The 16713-nt window shown below is 41.9% G+C and overlaps 1 protein-coding gene across 1 annotated transcript in view; it reads left to right on the top strand.

The window, feature by feature from the left end:
• Nucleotides 1-7503, top strand: part of SLC20A2 (solute carrier family 20 member 2) — a 67452-nt gene extending 59949 nt beyond the window's left edge. The window contains exon 12 of the mRNA XM_081085010.1: nucleotides 6017-7503. Coding sequence (XP_080941136.1) covers nucleotides 6017-6181 — 165 coding nt within the window. The 3' untranslated portion in view covers nucleotides 6182-7503. The remainder of the gene's footprint in view (nucleotides 1-6016) is intronic.
• Nucleotides 7504-16713: the final 9210 nt, after the last annotated feature.

The raw sequence follows: 16713 nt of genomic DNA, 5'->3' as shown, positions 1-16713 counted from the left end.
ATTTAATGTGATAAAACCATTCAGAACTTCACCTCATGCTCCGGCCTCCTAAGCGTACTCATAATAATCAGAATCACGGTGACCAGCCATGACTAAGGTGTGTGGGGCAAGCGCTCTCTGCTGGGCACTGTTTTAAGTGCACCGTGAATAATTAACTTGTTTAATCTTCCTGCAAACATTGAGGGTAGTGCCAATGTTACCCCGTTTTACCAGTGAGGACACTGACTCACTTGTCCAGTAGGGCGACACAACCAGCGAGTGGCCCTTGAGGTCCAGCCTGGGCAGTGTGGCCCAGAGCCTGCCCTTCATTCAGTACACTGCCCTCGCCTCTCAAGTCCAGAGGAGGAAGGCGGGAAAAGGAAGGTGGTGGGTGACCCCCCCCCTCCATTCTCCTAGCATTGTTATTTTTCTAATTTCAGTTATTTAAAAATTACAAAAGAGCATATATGTTCACTGAAATATGTCAAACAATATGGAATGAAAAGGGATCATCTTCCCCTTACTCCACCTCAACGCCAGCTCCCTGCTGTGTGGGAGCCTGGAGGAAATGATGTTACTAAATATATTCCTTCCCAAGGAAGGAAGGTTTGAACTTTTCTGGAGGCATAAATAGTCTTTGGAGCTACTTGGAAATAAACATTACACTGTCTTTTTAATGATTAACCCTGCACTTGAGCAAGCCTAGTGAAGGCCACCTTTTTTCACACCAGTTGAAAGATCTCTGGAAAACAACAACACAGGTTTGGTTTTTCTAGGTTGTTATTGTTACTTAGCGAACTCTATCGGTAAGCTAACCTATGCTGATGTATGTATAGTGAGACTACTAATTTTGCTAATTTCACACTAAATTCTTTCATACATGTGTGAAATTGATGAAAAGTATACAATGCCTATAAAAACAATATTCTTAAATGTCATTTCCCCAATATTTATATCTATACAATAATAAGGAAGTGCTCCTAAGGGATTTATATCCAGTTGTGCAGGACTTTAGTGAATAAATGTGTATGTGAATGAATAGCTGTACAAATCACATGCGAGGTGTTGTTTCCTTAGAGCTGTTGGTTGTGTTAGAGTAGCTTGTTGGCACTTAAAACAAGTCTCCTTAACATGGGACCACAAAGATGCCCTCTATCAACTAGGCCAGTGATGGCGAACCTTTTGAGCTCGGCGTGTCAGCATTTTGAAAAACCCTAACTTAACTCTGGTGCCGTGTCACATATAGAAATTTTTTTATATTTGCAGCCATAGTAAAACAAAGGCTTATATTTTTGATATTTATTTCATATATTTAAATGCCTTTTAACAAAGAAAAATCAACCAAAAAAATGAGTTTGCGTGTCACCTCTGACACGCGTGTCACAGGTTCGCCATCACCGAACTAGGCAGACAGAGCTCCACTGGATTCTAGTCCGTTTGTCCAGTGTCACTGATCGTGGACTGTGGACAAAGCCTAGATCACGGTACTGCAGAAGCTGAGGCAGAATCCTGGCTCTCAGGAACCTCAGTGGCGTGGACAGAGAGGCTCCGGGCTGTCCACATATAAGTGCTAAGAAGAGGTCACAGTTGCCTGCCAGCCGCATAACTCTTACTCCGTTACACCACATGTGTTTTCTGCTTGCAAGTCCCCAAATGGCCAATGTGGGATGCAATATGAGAGATGTAGGGTGGCATTAAGAATGAGGCCCTATGTGAGCGAAGCTGTGAATCTGGAAATACTCAAAGGGTGTTGACATCCACATAAAACAGTAACAATCCCATCAGGTTTCCCGGAATAATTAGACCTTGTGTTTAGTTTGTACAGCTAATTCTTGCTCCCTGGTTCCCCCACTTCTCAATAATTCTATTGCTGTTGGTGCCTGATGATGGCCGCAAGCTGGAAACACACTCCGCTTCCTCAGAGGGAAGCTAGAACACAGGAAAGAGCCCTGTGTAGGAGATACACTTTGCTATTGGATGGGAAAACTAGATTTTGTAAAGATGTCAGTTCTCAAATACAACCCCAACTGAATTTTTCTTACAACTTTACAAAGTGAATCTAAAGTTCATTTGGTAGCCGAAACCGGTTTGGCTCAGTGGATAGAGCATCGGCTTGCGGACTGAAAGGTCCCGGGTTCGATTCCGGTCAAGGGCATGTACCTGGGTTGTGGGCACTTCCCCAGTGGGGGATGTGCAGGAGGCAGCTGATCGATGTTTCTCTCTCATCGATGTTTCTAAGTCTCTATCTCTCTCTCTTCCTCTCTGTAAAAAATCAATAAAATATATTTTAAAAAAATAATAATAAAGTTCATTTGGTAGATTAAATTAGCAAGGACATAAAATGATCTAAAAAGAAAAGTGATAAGGAGGGACTGACCTTGCCAGGTAGAAAGTTTATTATAAGGAAATAAGAGTTAAAAGTAGATGGAAGTGATGGGGGGTGGGGAATTGTGCTAATGGGGACAGAGTTTGGGATGATGAAAAAGTTCTAGAGATGAATGGTGATAATGGTTGCAAAACAATGTGAATGTACTTTATGCCACTAAATTGTACACTTAAAAATGGTTAAAAATGGCCCAGTTGGTGTGGCTTAATGGTTGAGCATAGACCTATTAACCAGGAGGTCACGGTTCGATTCCCAGTCAGGGCACATGCCCAAGTTGCTGGCTCAATCCCCAATAGAGGGTGTGCAGGAAGCAGCTGATCAATGATTCTCTCTCATCATTGATGTTTCTATCTCTCTCTCCCTCTCCCTTCCTCTCTGAAATCAGTAAAAACATATATTTTTTTTAAATGGTTAAAATGATAAATTTTATGTTATATATATTTTAGCACAATAATAAAAATACTTAGATACTTATCTACAAACAGTCGATAGGCAAGAGAGAGAGCCTGTTGTATACGAGCATATAGTTTGAGGAAGGGAAAATTTAACCAATAACGGATGTTAGACAGCTGGCTATCAATCTAGAAAAACAAAATTAGACCCACAACTCTCAAAATATATGAACATATATCTGATGACTTAAATAATATTTTTTTTCTTTCTTTTTTATTTTAATTTTCTTTTTTTATTGCTTAAAGTATTAAATAATATTTTTAAACATTTTAAAATTTAGAATAAAATATGACTTTGTTTTAGAGAATTTAGAATAAAAGAATTAAATATGTATCAAATATTCAAGCTAAGGATAAATCGCAGAAAAAAGTGCAGCACATTTTATTGCCTGAAATTATTTTTTTTCATAGTTGAAGAATTTAACATTTTTCTCTTTTTTTCCCTTTTCTTATTAAATATATTGGGGTGGCATTGGTCAACATGATCATGTAGGTGTCAGGGGTGGTTTCTGTGTTTCAGGATCTGTACATTGCACTGGGTGCCCACCACCCAACGTCAGACTTTCCCCCGTCACCATGTATTTCTGCTCTCCTCCCCTTCCCTCTGGCAGCCACCGCACTGCTGTTTGTGTTCACGAGTTTCAGTTTTATATCCCACATATGCGTGAAATCATATGGTTCTTAGCTTTTTCTGACTTATTTCACTTAGCCTAATACTCTCAAGGTCCATCCATGTTATTACAAATGGCAGTATTCCATCTTTTCTTGTGGCTGAGTAATATTCCACTGTGTGTATGTACCACATCTTCTCTATCCAGTCCTCTGTCACAGGGCACTTGGGTTGTTTCCATGTCATGGCCACTGTGAATAATGCTGCAATGAACATAGGGGTGCATAGATCTTTGCGAATACATGTTTTCCAGTTTTGGGGTAGATACCCAGAAGGATTGCTGGGTCGTATGGTAGCTCTATTCTTAATTTTTTGAGGAATCGCCAGTCTGCTTACCCAGTCTACATCCCCACCAGCAGTGAGTGAGGGTTCCCTTTTCTCCACAGTTCTCCAACACTTGTTATTGCTTGTCTTGTTATTGCATAAAATTAGAAACTTGGGTTGGGAAAATATTTGCATTAATATTTTCACATAAATAAATAAGGGACACATTTACATTTAGATTCCATTATGTAAAAGGGCAAAATACACAAAGAGACAATTTTTATCTGTAAAGACTAGAGGGAGTAAAATTGGATAAAGTTCAGCCTTAGTCATAATCAAAGACATATAAATTATAGCAACAGTAGTACTTGTTTTTATTGATTGATTAGCAAAAAAGAACAATTTACAGGATTGTTGTGGTGTGAAGTTCACAGGTTATGGATGACCTTGCATATTCACATCTGTTTATAATACTTTGGCAGTAGGTACTGAGGTCCTAGCATGTAGTAGGAGCCATGGGAAGGCCTTGGGAAATCACCGTTTTGCAGCCGTCATAGTAAAGATCAGATTGCTAAATCTTTAGCAGAAGGGAAGAGGGGGGTTCACGAGGAGCAGGATATTTTAATAGTATGAAAATGTTTCTTTGTAAATTACGGCAAAATGTTAAAAATTGGTGGATTTTGGTCAAGGGTGTTTGGGAGTTCTTGCAGCTTTTCTCTAAGTTTCAGATTATTTCAAGGTGTTTTATAAATGTCCCCTTTAATGAATAATCCATTTCAGGCAATATTATTTTTTAAAGCCTAAACATAAGCTGTATGAGTTAATATGTTAATCATGGAACTGTTTGATAGGGAAAAATTTGAAGCAAATTGGAAATGGTTAAATAAATTAAGGTACATCCACCTAAAGTATGTACCGTTTTACATGATAATCATAAAGGCTGTGAGTACAAAGGGAAAATGCTTAGCATATAATGTTAATTTTTTTAAAGGAAAACAGTAGCCTACCCTATTATTTACTTAAAAAGGTATATTTATAAAAATACTAGAAAAGAATATATGAATATAACAGTAGTTGGGTTCTCAGTAATTGTCCATCCCTCCTATTACATACACTTGCTCTAAAATTATTTTATTACCTTTATGCTTAAAAATATGTGTTCTAAAAAAGGAAGAGGGCACAGATAAAATAGAAACTTGACTGTGTCCTTGCCATGGAGGTAATCCAGAACAGCTGGGGTGCACACACTCCGGGGACACAGTGAGTAACAAGAATTAATCTCAGGAGATAGTGTTTGTGGATTTGATGGCTCAAGTTGACAAAATGTCACATTAAATAACTGCCTTTAAATATGCTACTGTTTTTGGCATTCTGCTTGGCTTCCATAAACAATTTAAAGTGTTAGATTTTATTTTTCGCTACTTGAATCTCACTGGCCACTGCTGATTCAGATGTATTGGAGGGTCAGCAGACAAGCCTGTTTTATGGAGATCTTCAAGAGCCACCTAACAAGTTAAACTCTCTGAGCTTCCCCAGAGCCTGAGGGAGGCGTGAGACGGTAAAGGGAATGTACTTTCTTAGGATTTTAGGATACTTGAAGTGTCTTTTTTTTCTTTTTCTTTTTCCTTTTTAGACTTTCAGCAAACCATAAAATGAACTGCAACTATTTAGAAAAATATTTGAATCAGTATTGATATTCTAATTTCCACGGATCTCTGTCATGCCTCTGTGATGCGTGATTGACATTAGATCCAATATTTATGCTCCTTTTATTTTTTTACATTAGCTAAAGTGCAAGGACTGCAAGGCAGTTTGAGATAATGGAAGAAAGCAGTTTAATGTCAGAGGCCTGACTTCCAGTCCTTAGTCTGCCGTGATCTGTGGTATCTCCTGGCGCCCCTGAGCCCCCCAGGGCTCGGCGTGATCTCATACTCTGAAAGGTCTTCTCCAGCTCCAACATTTTATGATGCTGTTTTTCAAAGAGAAAGATACATACATCATTGCCACTTCATTATGTAATTAAAGCCGGTTTACATACTGTAGTAAGCCATAGCCTACGTGGGGAATATTTAAAGCAGGGGCATTCATAGTTTATAAGGTACAGAAGCATAGACAATTGTACCTAAACTCTAAACCAGATCAGAAGCTTTTAGCAACGTTAGGGAAAAGAGCAGGTAAGTTTATAATGTAATTTGTTTGAGATTAGCCAGTTTATATTGGTTGAGTTTGTGGACTCTTTTAACTTTAAAATGTTTCTGCTCTCAGGTGGGCTCCGTGGTGGCTGTGGGCTGGATCCGCTCCCGGAAGGCCGTGGACTGGCACCTCTTCCGGAACATCTTCGTGGCCTGGTTTGTGACTGTCCCCGTGGCTGGGCTGTTCAGTGCTGCTGTCATGGCTCTCCTTGTGTACGGGATCCTTCCATATGTGTGATTTGTCTTCTTCCAGCCAGCCAGCGAGAGAGGTTCTGGCATGGGGATGTGTGGGAGGCGTGTGCCCGCATTTCTCACACGCACACGCGTCCTGCCCACGCACGGGCTGCCTCCCAGCCAGCTTCTCCACGCCCTGCAGGTGGTTCCAGACCACAGTTCACCTAGGTGGTAGTCATCCTCCAGAGCTAACTTAACTACTGTACATATCATGTGCATTAAACTGGTATCGTGGTAACATAACATGGTGCAGTTACTTATATATTAAATACATATTGTATACATAGAATAGGTAGCATTATTGCAAATATATCCAAAATGGGAGTGGAGAGAATTGCCTAGAATTCAGTATTCAACAGATCTTTGTACATAGTGATTTCAGTGGCAAATTTTGAGAACCTTGTAAAAGGAAAGTGTAGATTGGAAAATGCTGTTGTTCCCATTTAACATACTGTAAGGTAACTGAGAGATGTATGATACAAATTTGGGAGGTGTGTGTATGTTGAAGTGATATTAAATAATACTGGAACAGGAGTTCCCAAGTGCTTTCACTGAAGTTTGTTCATATACTGTGTATTGATTATGTAATATATCATAATTGCTTCTGTAAATACTTAAAACTGTAATTTTTTAATGATGTGCGCTTCCTAGCTTTTTTGATCAGAGAATTTTTGGAGAGTACCAAAGAAGCAGGGGAATAGTTTGCCAGTATTATATTTTCATATTGTTTGTCTCCCCTCCTCATGAATCCTACCTTTAACTTGGGATGTAGCAATACTGCTAGGCTCTGGCCTGCCCCAGCAGTGTGTGCGGTGCAGCACCGTCCCCCATCGTGTACACGTCCCACTTCCGGTTCCCGATCCCACCCTCCCCCACCACTGCTGCCACATGCAGGTATCAGTCAGCCTTGCCATGGCCATTCATTGTCAATGTAGAGAATGTACAGAGGACATGCACTCAAGCACTACGTATCAAGTCCAGTTTTAATTTTCACTCCTTTCTCCCCTGCAGCCGCAGGAATTCTTGTCTCAAACATTGAGGCAAATACTTTGACATTCTAGAAATTTGGGAGAGGGGTGGTTGAAATATCAGCTAATACACTGGATTTGAGGATTTCCTTGAGGCCTTCACTAAGCTGAACATCTTGATGCTCACTGTATCCCATTGGATTATTTTTTGATAGCGGGAGGAAGTATGACTAATGTTAGAGCCTGAAACTGAAAATGCTGCTAAAATTTTTATATTGACAGACATTTTCTCGGTACTTCATTGTGATTTTTCATTAATCAACCATATTAAATTTATAATTAAAAAAATGCCCCTCAAGTTTGCCTCTGAAGTTTCTTTCTAAATATCTATGTAATGTTTTTTTGTCCAGAGTTTCCACAAAAATAAAAGCTATATAATTTGGTTACTTCTATGTTTCAAATACCTTTTCCCCCTTATTTTAGTACTATTACATGTTTGTGCATAAAATACATGAGTAGGAAAAGGAAAGAATGACCCACACAGCTCAGCATCCAGAAAGCCCACTGATGACAAACACAAACATTGATCCTTCGGTCATGTACTATCTGATGAAAGGGGTTTGCCACTCTATGCTGGCCAGATTCCAGGGCTGCAGACCTAGCAGGAACACGCACATCCTTTCTTCTTGGCGTAAGCAGCCAAAAAACAAAACAAAAACACGTCCACTTGGAGCATCGAAAGGAAACTTTTTCCTGAGCCAGGAAGGTAAGAGGTGGGGCAGACTGGCCAGATGTTAGAAGTTCTTCATCTCCACAAAGAAATGTGCCCTTTCCAATGTTTAAGACGGCATTTTAGGCCTTTCATTTCTTCACTTATGATAAAACCATAGAATCAGTAAGTTCAATTTCCTTCTACATTTATTTATTAAAAAAAAAAAGTAACAGCACAACAGTGACACAGTGGCAGTTTTTGCAAGCCGCGTCCTGGGAGAAGGCTGCCATCTCAGCCTGGCACAGCCCCAGCAGCCAGAGTGGCAGAGGCAGAGGCCCGGGATGCAAAGTGGGATAAAGGTCATGCCCACACTGAGTCTTCCAATGACTAAGCACCTAACCCATCACCAGCAACGTCCAGAGAGAAGGCTTGTCCACGCACCCCTCGCAGCCTCTCTGTTACCTGAGAGGTGGCCTCCCCGTGAGGGCAGGGAGGTGAGCTCAGGCAAAGGATGGATCCCCTTGGAGGGATGGGGGTGCTGGTAGTGGGCTCCCCTGCCTGGAGAGGTCTTTTCTCTAACCTCTTCCCCTAAAAATGCAAACATTCCTGGACAAGGGTTACTCCTGCATCTCTGACAAGGCTCCTCTCCTAGCGGCAAAGTTTGCCTGGAGCACAGGCTGTCAGATGGAGCCTGAGCTCCAAAGACAATGTTCTTCTACTTAATTTTCTACCTTTCAAAAGGGACTGACCTTTGAGCAAGTATGTAGACATATTTATTCATTTTCAACATAATAATTTTTAAAATAAGTTCTCTCTGTCTCAGAATAAGTTGGAGAATAAAAACTAAAACCATTCCATGAAACAAAATGAAGGATAAAAATCATGATATCAGTAGATGCAGAAAAAGCATTTGACAAAATCCAGTATCCATTTATGATAACTCTCGGCAAAGTGGGAATAGAGGGAACATACCTCAACATAATAAAGGCCATATATAACAAACTAAAAGCTAACATCATTTGCAATGGGGAAAAGCTAAAGGTGTTTTCCCCCCAATTTATCTTATTTAAAGTATTACAGATGTTTCCTCTCCCTGCCCCATTAACCCCTCCACCACAGTCCCACCCCCACCCCAGCCCTTCCCCAAACTATTATCTGTCCATGGGCTATGCATTATGCATATAAGTTCATTGGTTAATCCCTTCACACCCCCCTCTCCTCACCCCTTTCCTCTGAAATATGTCAGTCTATTCCATGCTTCAGTATCTCTGGATCTTTTTTGTTCATCAGTTTATTTTGTTCATTAGTTCCCATATATAAATGATATCATGTGATACTTGTCTTTCTCTGACTGGTTTATTTCACTTAGCATAATGCTCTCTAAAAGTGTTTTAAGACCAGGAATAAGACAGGGATGTCTACTTTCACCACTTATATTGGAAGTCCTAGCCATAGCAATAAGATAAATAAATACATACATATATCCAAATTGAAAAGAAAGAAGTAAAACTCATTTGCAGATGACATGATAGTACATGTAGAGAACCCTAAAGATTCCATCAAAAAACTACCAGAATTGATAAATGAATTGAGTAAAGTAACAGGATAACAAATACTCAGAAATAGGTTGAATTTTTCTACACCAACTAGAGGCCCGGTGCACAAATTCGTGCATGGGTGGGGTCCCTCGGCCTGGCTGGCAATTGGGCCTGATTGGGACCAGCCGGGGGGCAGGGGGCAGGGACCATGGGAAGTTGGCCAATCATGGAAGGTTGGTTTGGGAGCGCACTGACCACCAGGGGGCAGCTCCTACGTTAAGCGTCTGCCCCCTGGTGGTCAGTGCGCTGTCATAGCAACCAATCGTTTGGTAACAGTTGCTTAGACTTTTATATATATAGATAGTGAACTATCAGAAAGAGGAGTTAAGAAAATCCCATTTACAACTGCATCCAAAAAATATTGAAGCACCTAGGAATAAATTTTTAGATATATATTTTTTATTGATTTCAGATAGGGAGAGAGAGATAGAAACATCAATGGTAAGATAGATTCACTGATCAGCTGCCTCATGCATGTTTCCAACCAGCATACAACCTGGGCATGTGCCCTGACCGGGAATCAAACCATGACCTCCTAGTTCATAGGTTGACAATCATTGAGTCACACTGGCCGGGCCCTAGGAATAACTTTAACCAAGGAGGTAAAAGACCTGTACTTGGAAAACTATAAGACATGGAAGGAATTAAAGATATAAATAAATGGAAGCATATACTGTACTCATGGATAAGAAGATTTAACAATGTTAAAATGTCCATACTACCCAAATCAATCTATAGATTCCATGCAATCCCTATCAAAATACCAATGGCCTTTTTCACACAACTAGAATAATCCAAAAATTTATATGGATCCATAAAATACTCCAAATAGCCACAACAATCTTGTGAAAGAAGGACAAAGGTATCATGCTACCTATTATCAAACTACACTACAAGGCTTTAGTAATCAAAACAGCATGGTACTGTGATGAAAAACAGACAATGGATCAAAAATAGATCAGTGGAACAAAATAGCCCAGACATAAACCTACTGCTATGGTCAATCAATATATGACAAAGGCAAGAACATACGATGGGGTAAAGGCAGGCTATTCAATAAATGGTGTTAGGAAAATTGGACAGATATATACAAAAAAGATGAAGCTAGACTAGTCAATATGGATTAAACTCTTAAATGTAAGACTCAAAACCATAAAACTAAAAGAAAACATAGGTAGTAAACTTTTTGACATTATCTCTTAGCAATATTTTTTTTCCTGATATATCTTCCTGGGCAAGAAAAAGAAAGCAAACAAAAATAAATAAATAGGACTGCATAAAACTAAAAGGTGTTTGCATAGCAAAAGAAAACTATCAACAAAATGAAAAGACAATATATTGAATGGAAGAAGATATTTGCCAATGATGCATCTGATAAGGAGTTTATATTCAAAATTTATAAAGAACTCATACAACTCAACACCAAAAAAACAAAAACCAACAATCCAATTTAAAAAATGAGCAGAGGACCTTAATAGACACTTCTCCAAAGAGGGATATACAAATGGTCAATAGACATATGAAAAGATGCTTAATGTCACTAATCATCAGAGAAATGTAAATTAAAACCACAATGAGATATCATCTCACACCGGTCAGAATGGCTATTATCAATTAGCAAGTGTTGGTGAAGATGTGATGAAAAAAGAACCCTCATGCATTGCTAGTGGGAATAGAGGTTGCAGCCACTGTGGAAAAGAGTATGGAGGATCCTCAAAAAAATTAAAAATAGAACTACCTGATGATCCAGCAATTCCACTTCTGGGTATATATCCAAAGGACCCAAAGCACTGACTTGAAAAGATATATGCACCCCTATTCATTGCAGCATTATTTACAATAGCCAAGATATTGAAGCAACCCAAGTGCCCAACAATAGACAAGCGAATAAAGTGGTGGTACATATGTATACAATGGAAAATTACTTGACCATAAAAAAGTATGAAATAGTTCCATTTGTGACAACATGGATTGACCTAGAGGATATTATTACATTAAGTGAAAGAAGTCAGACTGAGAAAGACAAATACTGTATAATTTCACTTATATGTGGAATATAAAATACAAAATAAATGAACAAACAAAACAGGAATAGATTCATAGATGCAGAGAACAAACGAATGGAGTGGGTTTGGGGGGCTGGGTGAAAAAGGTGAAAGGATTAAGGAGTAAAAATTGGTAGTTAGAAAATAGTCATGGGATGTAAAGTACAGACTAGAGAATATCCTATCTAATGAAGAGGGAGTATGCTAATTGACCCTCACACCATCGCAAAGATGGCTCCCACAGCCAATAAGGAGGGAATATGCTAATTGACTGTCCCACCCTCAAAGATGGCAGCACCCACAGCCACAAGATGGCCAGCAGGGGAGGGCAGTTGGGGGCGATCAGGCCGGCAGGGGAGCAGTTAGGCATTGATCAGGCTGGCAGGGGAGTGGTTAGGGGATGATCAGACTTGCAGGCAGAAGCGGTTAGGGGCAATCAGGCAGGCAGGCAAGTAGGCAGGAGAGCGGTTGGGAGCCAGCAGTCCCGGATTGTGAGAGGGATATCCAGCTGCTGGTTTAGGCCCGATTTCTGTGGAGTCCCAGATTGGAGAGGGTTCAGACTGGGCTGAGGCCACCCCCCCAGTGCACAAATTTCATGCATCAGGCCTCTAGTAGTCAATAATATTATAATAACTACTAGGGGCCCAGTGCATGAATCCATGCACCCTGACAGGAACTGTGGGCCACGAGGCTGCAGTAGGCACAGGGGTGGGTCTCAGCCCATCCTCTGCGCCCCCTCCCGGCCTCTCCTGCTGCAGCCTATGGTTTCCTGTCTGCCAGCAGCCCTGCTCCCACCGCCACTGTTCCCACGCACTGATGGCACAGGGCCTGCTCTCACCCACTGACAGCGTGGAGCAATTGGGGCTGGCGTCAGCAGCAGGTGCCAGTAGGGCCGGCACCATCAGTGGTTGCGAGTGACGGCTGCTGCCCCGATCGCCCCTCAGGAGCAGGGGGCGGTGAAGCCCTCAGAGGTGATCAGGGCCGGCACCGGGCACCAGCAGCAGGTGTGAGCGGTGGCTCCAGCGCCAGTAGCAGGTGCAAGCAGGCAGCAGGACTGTGGTGCATGAGAGCAAAGAATTTTTAGTAACTACCAGAGGCTCACCCCAATGACAGCGACTGGCACTCCGCCTTGGTCTGGCGCCCCCGCTCACCTGCTCCACCATCCCATTGCAGACGATGCCTGCCATGTTCTGTGCTCTGCTGCTGTTGCCAACACCTGCCATGTTCCACGCACACCCCCTGGTGGTCAGCACATGTCACAGTGACTGGTTGTTTGGTTGTTCCTCTGTTTGGTCTCTTTGCATATTAGGGTTTTATATTTATATAGATGTATGGTGCCAGATAGGTATGTGAATTATATGAGGGGATCATTCATAAATTATACAGGGTGGAGCAAAAGTAGGTTTACAGTTGTATGTGAAACACAGTTTATTCTTGTCAGAGGTTCACCATCACTGCTATAGGATATGGTTAAAGTCTCATGAAGGGGAAAGGTAGCCCTGTTCTTGGATTGTCATCCTCCTCGATATTTTCAGAGCACATCATCCTTTATTACCGAAAAGACAATGAAACAACCCTAGAGCATATTCTGAAACAAGGAAAGCCACCTCTACCCCATTGTCCCACTACCATCCTTTTTGAAACCCTTGGAACTGGCCAGGCACTGGGAAACCAAGGCACAGAATGAGATAAAGGTTAGGCAGCCAAATGGCAACAGGGCCAGAGGCGGCCCCGGGCCTCCTGACCTTATCTCAGTCTTCCTGTGCAGCAGCTGTCAGACTATCCACAACTGTGGTCTCGAGAGAGGAGGGTGGTGCTGTAGGCCTGCGGGGAGGATTTGGGCAGGAACACTGAGAGGTAATTAAGGACTTGGAAAGGAAGCCTAGGAAGAAAGGGTGAGGTTTATTGTTTTTATAAGGAAATTAAATCTGAGTTTAAGTGAAGAGTTTCAGACTCAACAAGGGTGGTCAACTGTTGTCCATCTCCACTGGCTAGAATAAAACAAAGGAGAGCAAAAGGGATTCGGGCCAGAGGAGGATGAACACGCTCCTTGCCTTTCCCCAAGGCTTGACATTTAGAGGTTAAACCAAACTCTAGTGTAGGGATTCCACACTACGAGCAGGCAGGTGATGAGGAAGGGAGTCAGAGGTCCAAAAGGGAGACAGACTCAGCTCAGGGGCAGAAGGCATGGACCCCACAGCAGGACCCTCATCTCCCATTGGGAGCAACAACAGCGGCACCCAGTGGGGCCCAGGGTAATTGCAATTATGACCATCTTTCCAGAACCTTTTGACATCTCACAAAATGTCAATTATACCATAAATCAGGGTTGCCAGGAATTATCTGTGCTTCTTTGATGGGCCCATGGAACTATGATTACTTGCTGAAGGAGAACCTCAATCCATATGCAGAAATCTGTATGACTTGGCAGCCAAACAGGCCCACCTGCCTGATGGCAGCAAACTCCCATTGGCGACCTATCATGTGCCAAGTGCTGGCCTGGCCACTGGAGGCAGGAAGACAGATAGACCTCCTCTAGGAGTTCATAGGCAGGAGGTGAGACAGTAAACAAAACTGCAATACAGTATGATTGCTGCCACAGTGAAGGTGTTTCTACAGAGTGGGAGGAACGCTGGGGAGGGCCGCTTAGTGGCTTAGGGAGGTCAGGGAGCTTTCACAGAAGAGGCAGACATTGGGCTGCAAAGTGCACAGTAAAAGCACTGATTTAGATTGGTTAATGGTGAGTTTTAGTTACCTGCAGAATATGGAGGTGTCTGCCAGGAAGGCAGTAAAGGTTTGGAGGTCAGGAGAGCCTTCTTAGATGGAAGCAAGCTTTGGGAAGAGTTAGCTTTAGGAGGTGGCTGTCCAGGAAGACAGTAGTGGTGTGCAAAGGCTGAACAGAATGGGTATGTGAGCATCACCAGGAAGACATGTCTAAGCACATACTCCACTCACCCTGACTTCAAAGCTTGGTATATTTCCTAAGTGAACCAGCCAGATCTCTTGGAGGAGGGAGGAACTGGCTATGGTGTAAGACACACGCTGTCAAAGTTGTGCCCCATTCTTAAGTATCTCCTTCCATGTGTTGGACCACTGTTAGCATCCTACTTTGGCTGCTCTCTACCCTTTTAGTCCCTCCACAAGAGGAAAGGATGCCTCTGATTGGTACATTTGGGAAGAATAAAGTGGGCATGTTGCAGTCAGTTCCTCCTCTCTGCCTCATGAGAGGAGACTGACCTCAGAGCACAAGAATTCCCCTCCCCCATGCCACCAAGGCTGGGCCGGAGAGGAGGCTGCCCTGGCCAGCCCTGCTGTCACTCACTCAGAGCAAGAGCAGCAACAAGCCTTCGGATGTAACGGTGGAGCTTTAGAACTCTAGCCACTGACAAGTTGTCCTAATTGACAATTAGTTTAAAATCTGAGTAAGAATACTCTTATCAGACTACCCTTATTTTGAGAAGGGCCCTGAGGCATGTCAGAATCTAAAAAAAAAGCAGCAGTAATTTGAAAAGACTCCTTACACAAACATGTCACACTAAGGGGAGGGTTAGAGTAGAGGATAGAACCTGAATGCCAACACTTAAGTGGAGGGCAAACGTAAAAGGGGATTTGCTTCTAAAGGTAAACAAGCCGAGGGAACCAAGAGGACATAGAGCAAGCACAGGCAGAGCTAGTCTCAGAGGGGAGGATGGTCTTCTTGTGTCTGTAGGTAACTCTGTAGGACGGCCCAGAAACGGCTTCGGCTCCTCCTGCCCAAGGTTCTAGAACCGGAGTTTTGGCCAAGTTGGCAGCGAGCTTTTAAGGACAGACATTTAGTAACTTAATGAACCTGGGACATTTATCGTCCTCTATCCCTCAAGCAGTGGTGCTCAGAGTGTAATGATGGATTAGCAACACACTGTGCCGTCTTTCTGGTCTCTTGCTGTAATTAATATTTAAAATAGGATGTGTGAACTCTACTATTACAAAATTTAAGAAAACCTCATAGAGCTGCAAGGGCACTCACCACCAATTAGAATACTGCCTGCTGCGGCCTTTTCCAAACAATAATATTAGAAGAGTGTTCCCTAATGACAGAGATAAGAAATTCACTTTAGAAAACCAGAAAAATAAAGTATAAAATAAATAAAAATTACTTAGGATTCTACCTCAAGATAACGAGTATTAATAATTTGCAGTATTGCCCTAGCTGGTTTGGCTCAGTGGATAGAGCGTCAGCCTGTGGGCTGAAGGGTCCCAGGTTTGATTCCAGGTCAGGGCACGTGCCAGGGTTGCGGGCTCGATCCCCAGTAGGGGATGTGCAGGAGGCAGCTGATCAGTTATTCTCTCTCATCATTGATGTTTCTATCTCTCTCTCCCTATCCCTTCCTCTCTGAAATCAATAAAAAAAATATAAAAAAAATGTTCTTTAAAAAAATAATTTGGAGTATTTGCATATATTTTAAAAAATAAAATTGAGATTAGTGTTTTACTTTGCTTTTTCTATTTAACATGTTGTGAATAATTCTCAATGATTTACTCTTCAAAAACATGATTCTTAATGGTTGAATAATATTCCACTTAATGAATAAACATACCATTATTTAACCATTCCCCTATTTTTTGCACATTTGAATGGCAATCACTTTTTCTCTATTATGAGAAACCTTATAGATCTTGTGCAGCTCTGATTATTTCTCTAAGGCAAATTCCTAGGGGTGGACTCGCTGAATCAAAGACTCCACTGGCATTAAATACACTTGTACTAGAATGTTAGTCCTCTACTCCCAGGTACAAAAGCTCATAAGGCTGTGGTGAAGGCCATTTAAATTAGCCTGAGTAAGGTTCTAAAGGCAAGACTGAAGATCCTAGCAGTATTCTGAATCAATTGTAAAAATTAAAATCAAATATAGAAGTGGCTACAGGAGTTATAAGGCTAAATTGGGGAGAAATGGAAGGGGGAATAGAGACGATAAGGAGGAGAAAGCTGGGATAGTAGAAGGGAGAATGCTTGCCTATATTTTCTGGGGAAGAGATGGGAGCTATTGAGAATTTCCATGAGAAATCACAAGCAATTGCTCCACCCTAGGCTGCCTCTCATGGCTCTTTCCCGGTGTCTGCGGTCATTGCTGTGAGGACTAGATGGATTATAAAAGATGACCAGGCCCTAGCTGGTTTGGCTCAGTGGATAGAACATTGGACTGAGGACTGGAAGGTCCCAGGTTTGATCTGGT

The sequence above is a fragment of the Myotis nattereri genome (genome assembly GCF_964212035.1).
Source record: "Myotis nattereri genome assembly, chromosome: 2".
Classification (NCBI taxonomy): Eukaryota; Metazoa; Chordata; class Mammalia; order Chiroptera; family Vespertilionidae; genus Myotis; species Myotis nattereri.
The sequence above is the reverse complement of the archived record's forward strand: the minus strand, read 5'-3'. Positions and strand labels throughout refer to the sequence as shown.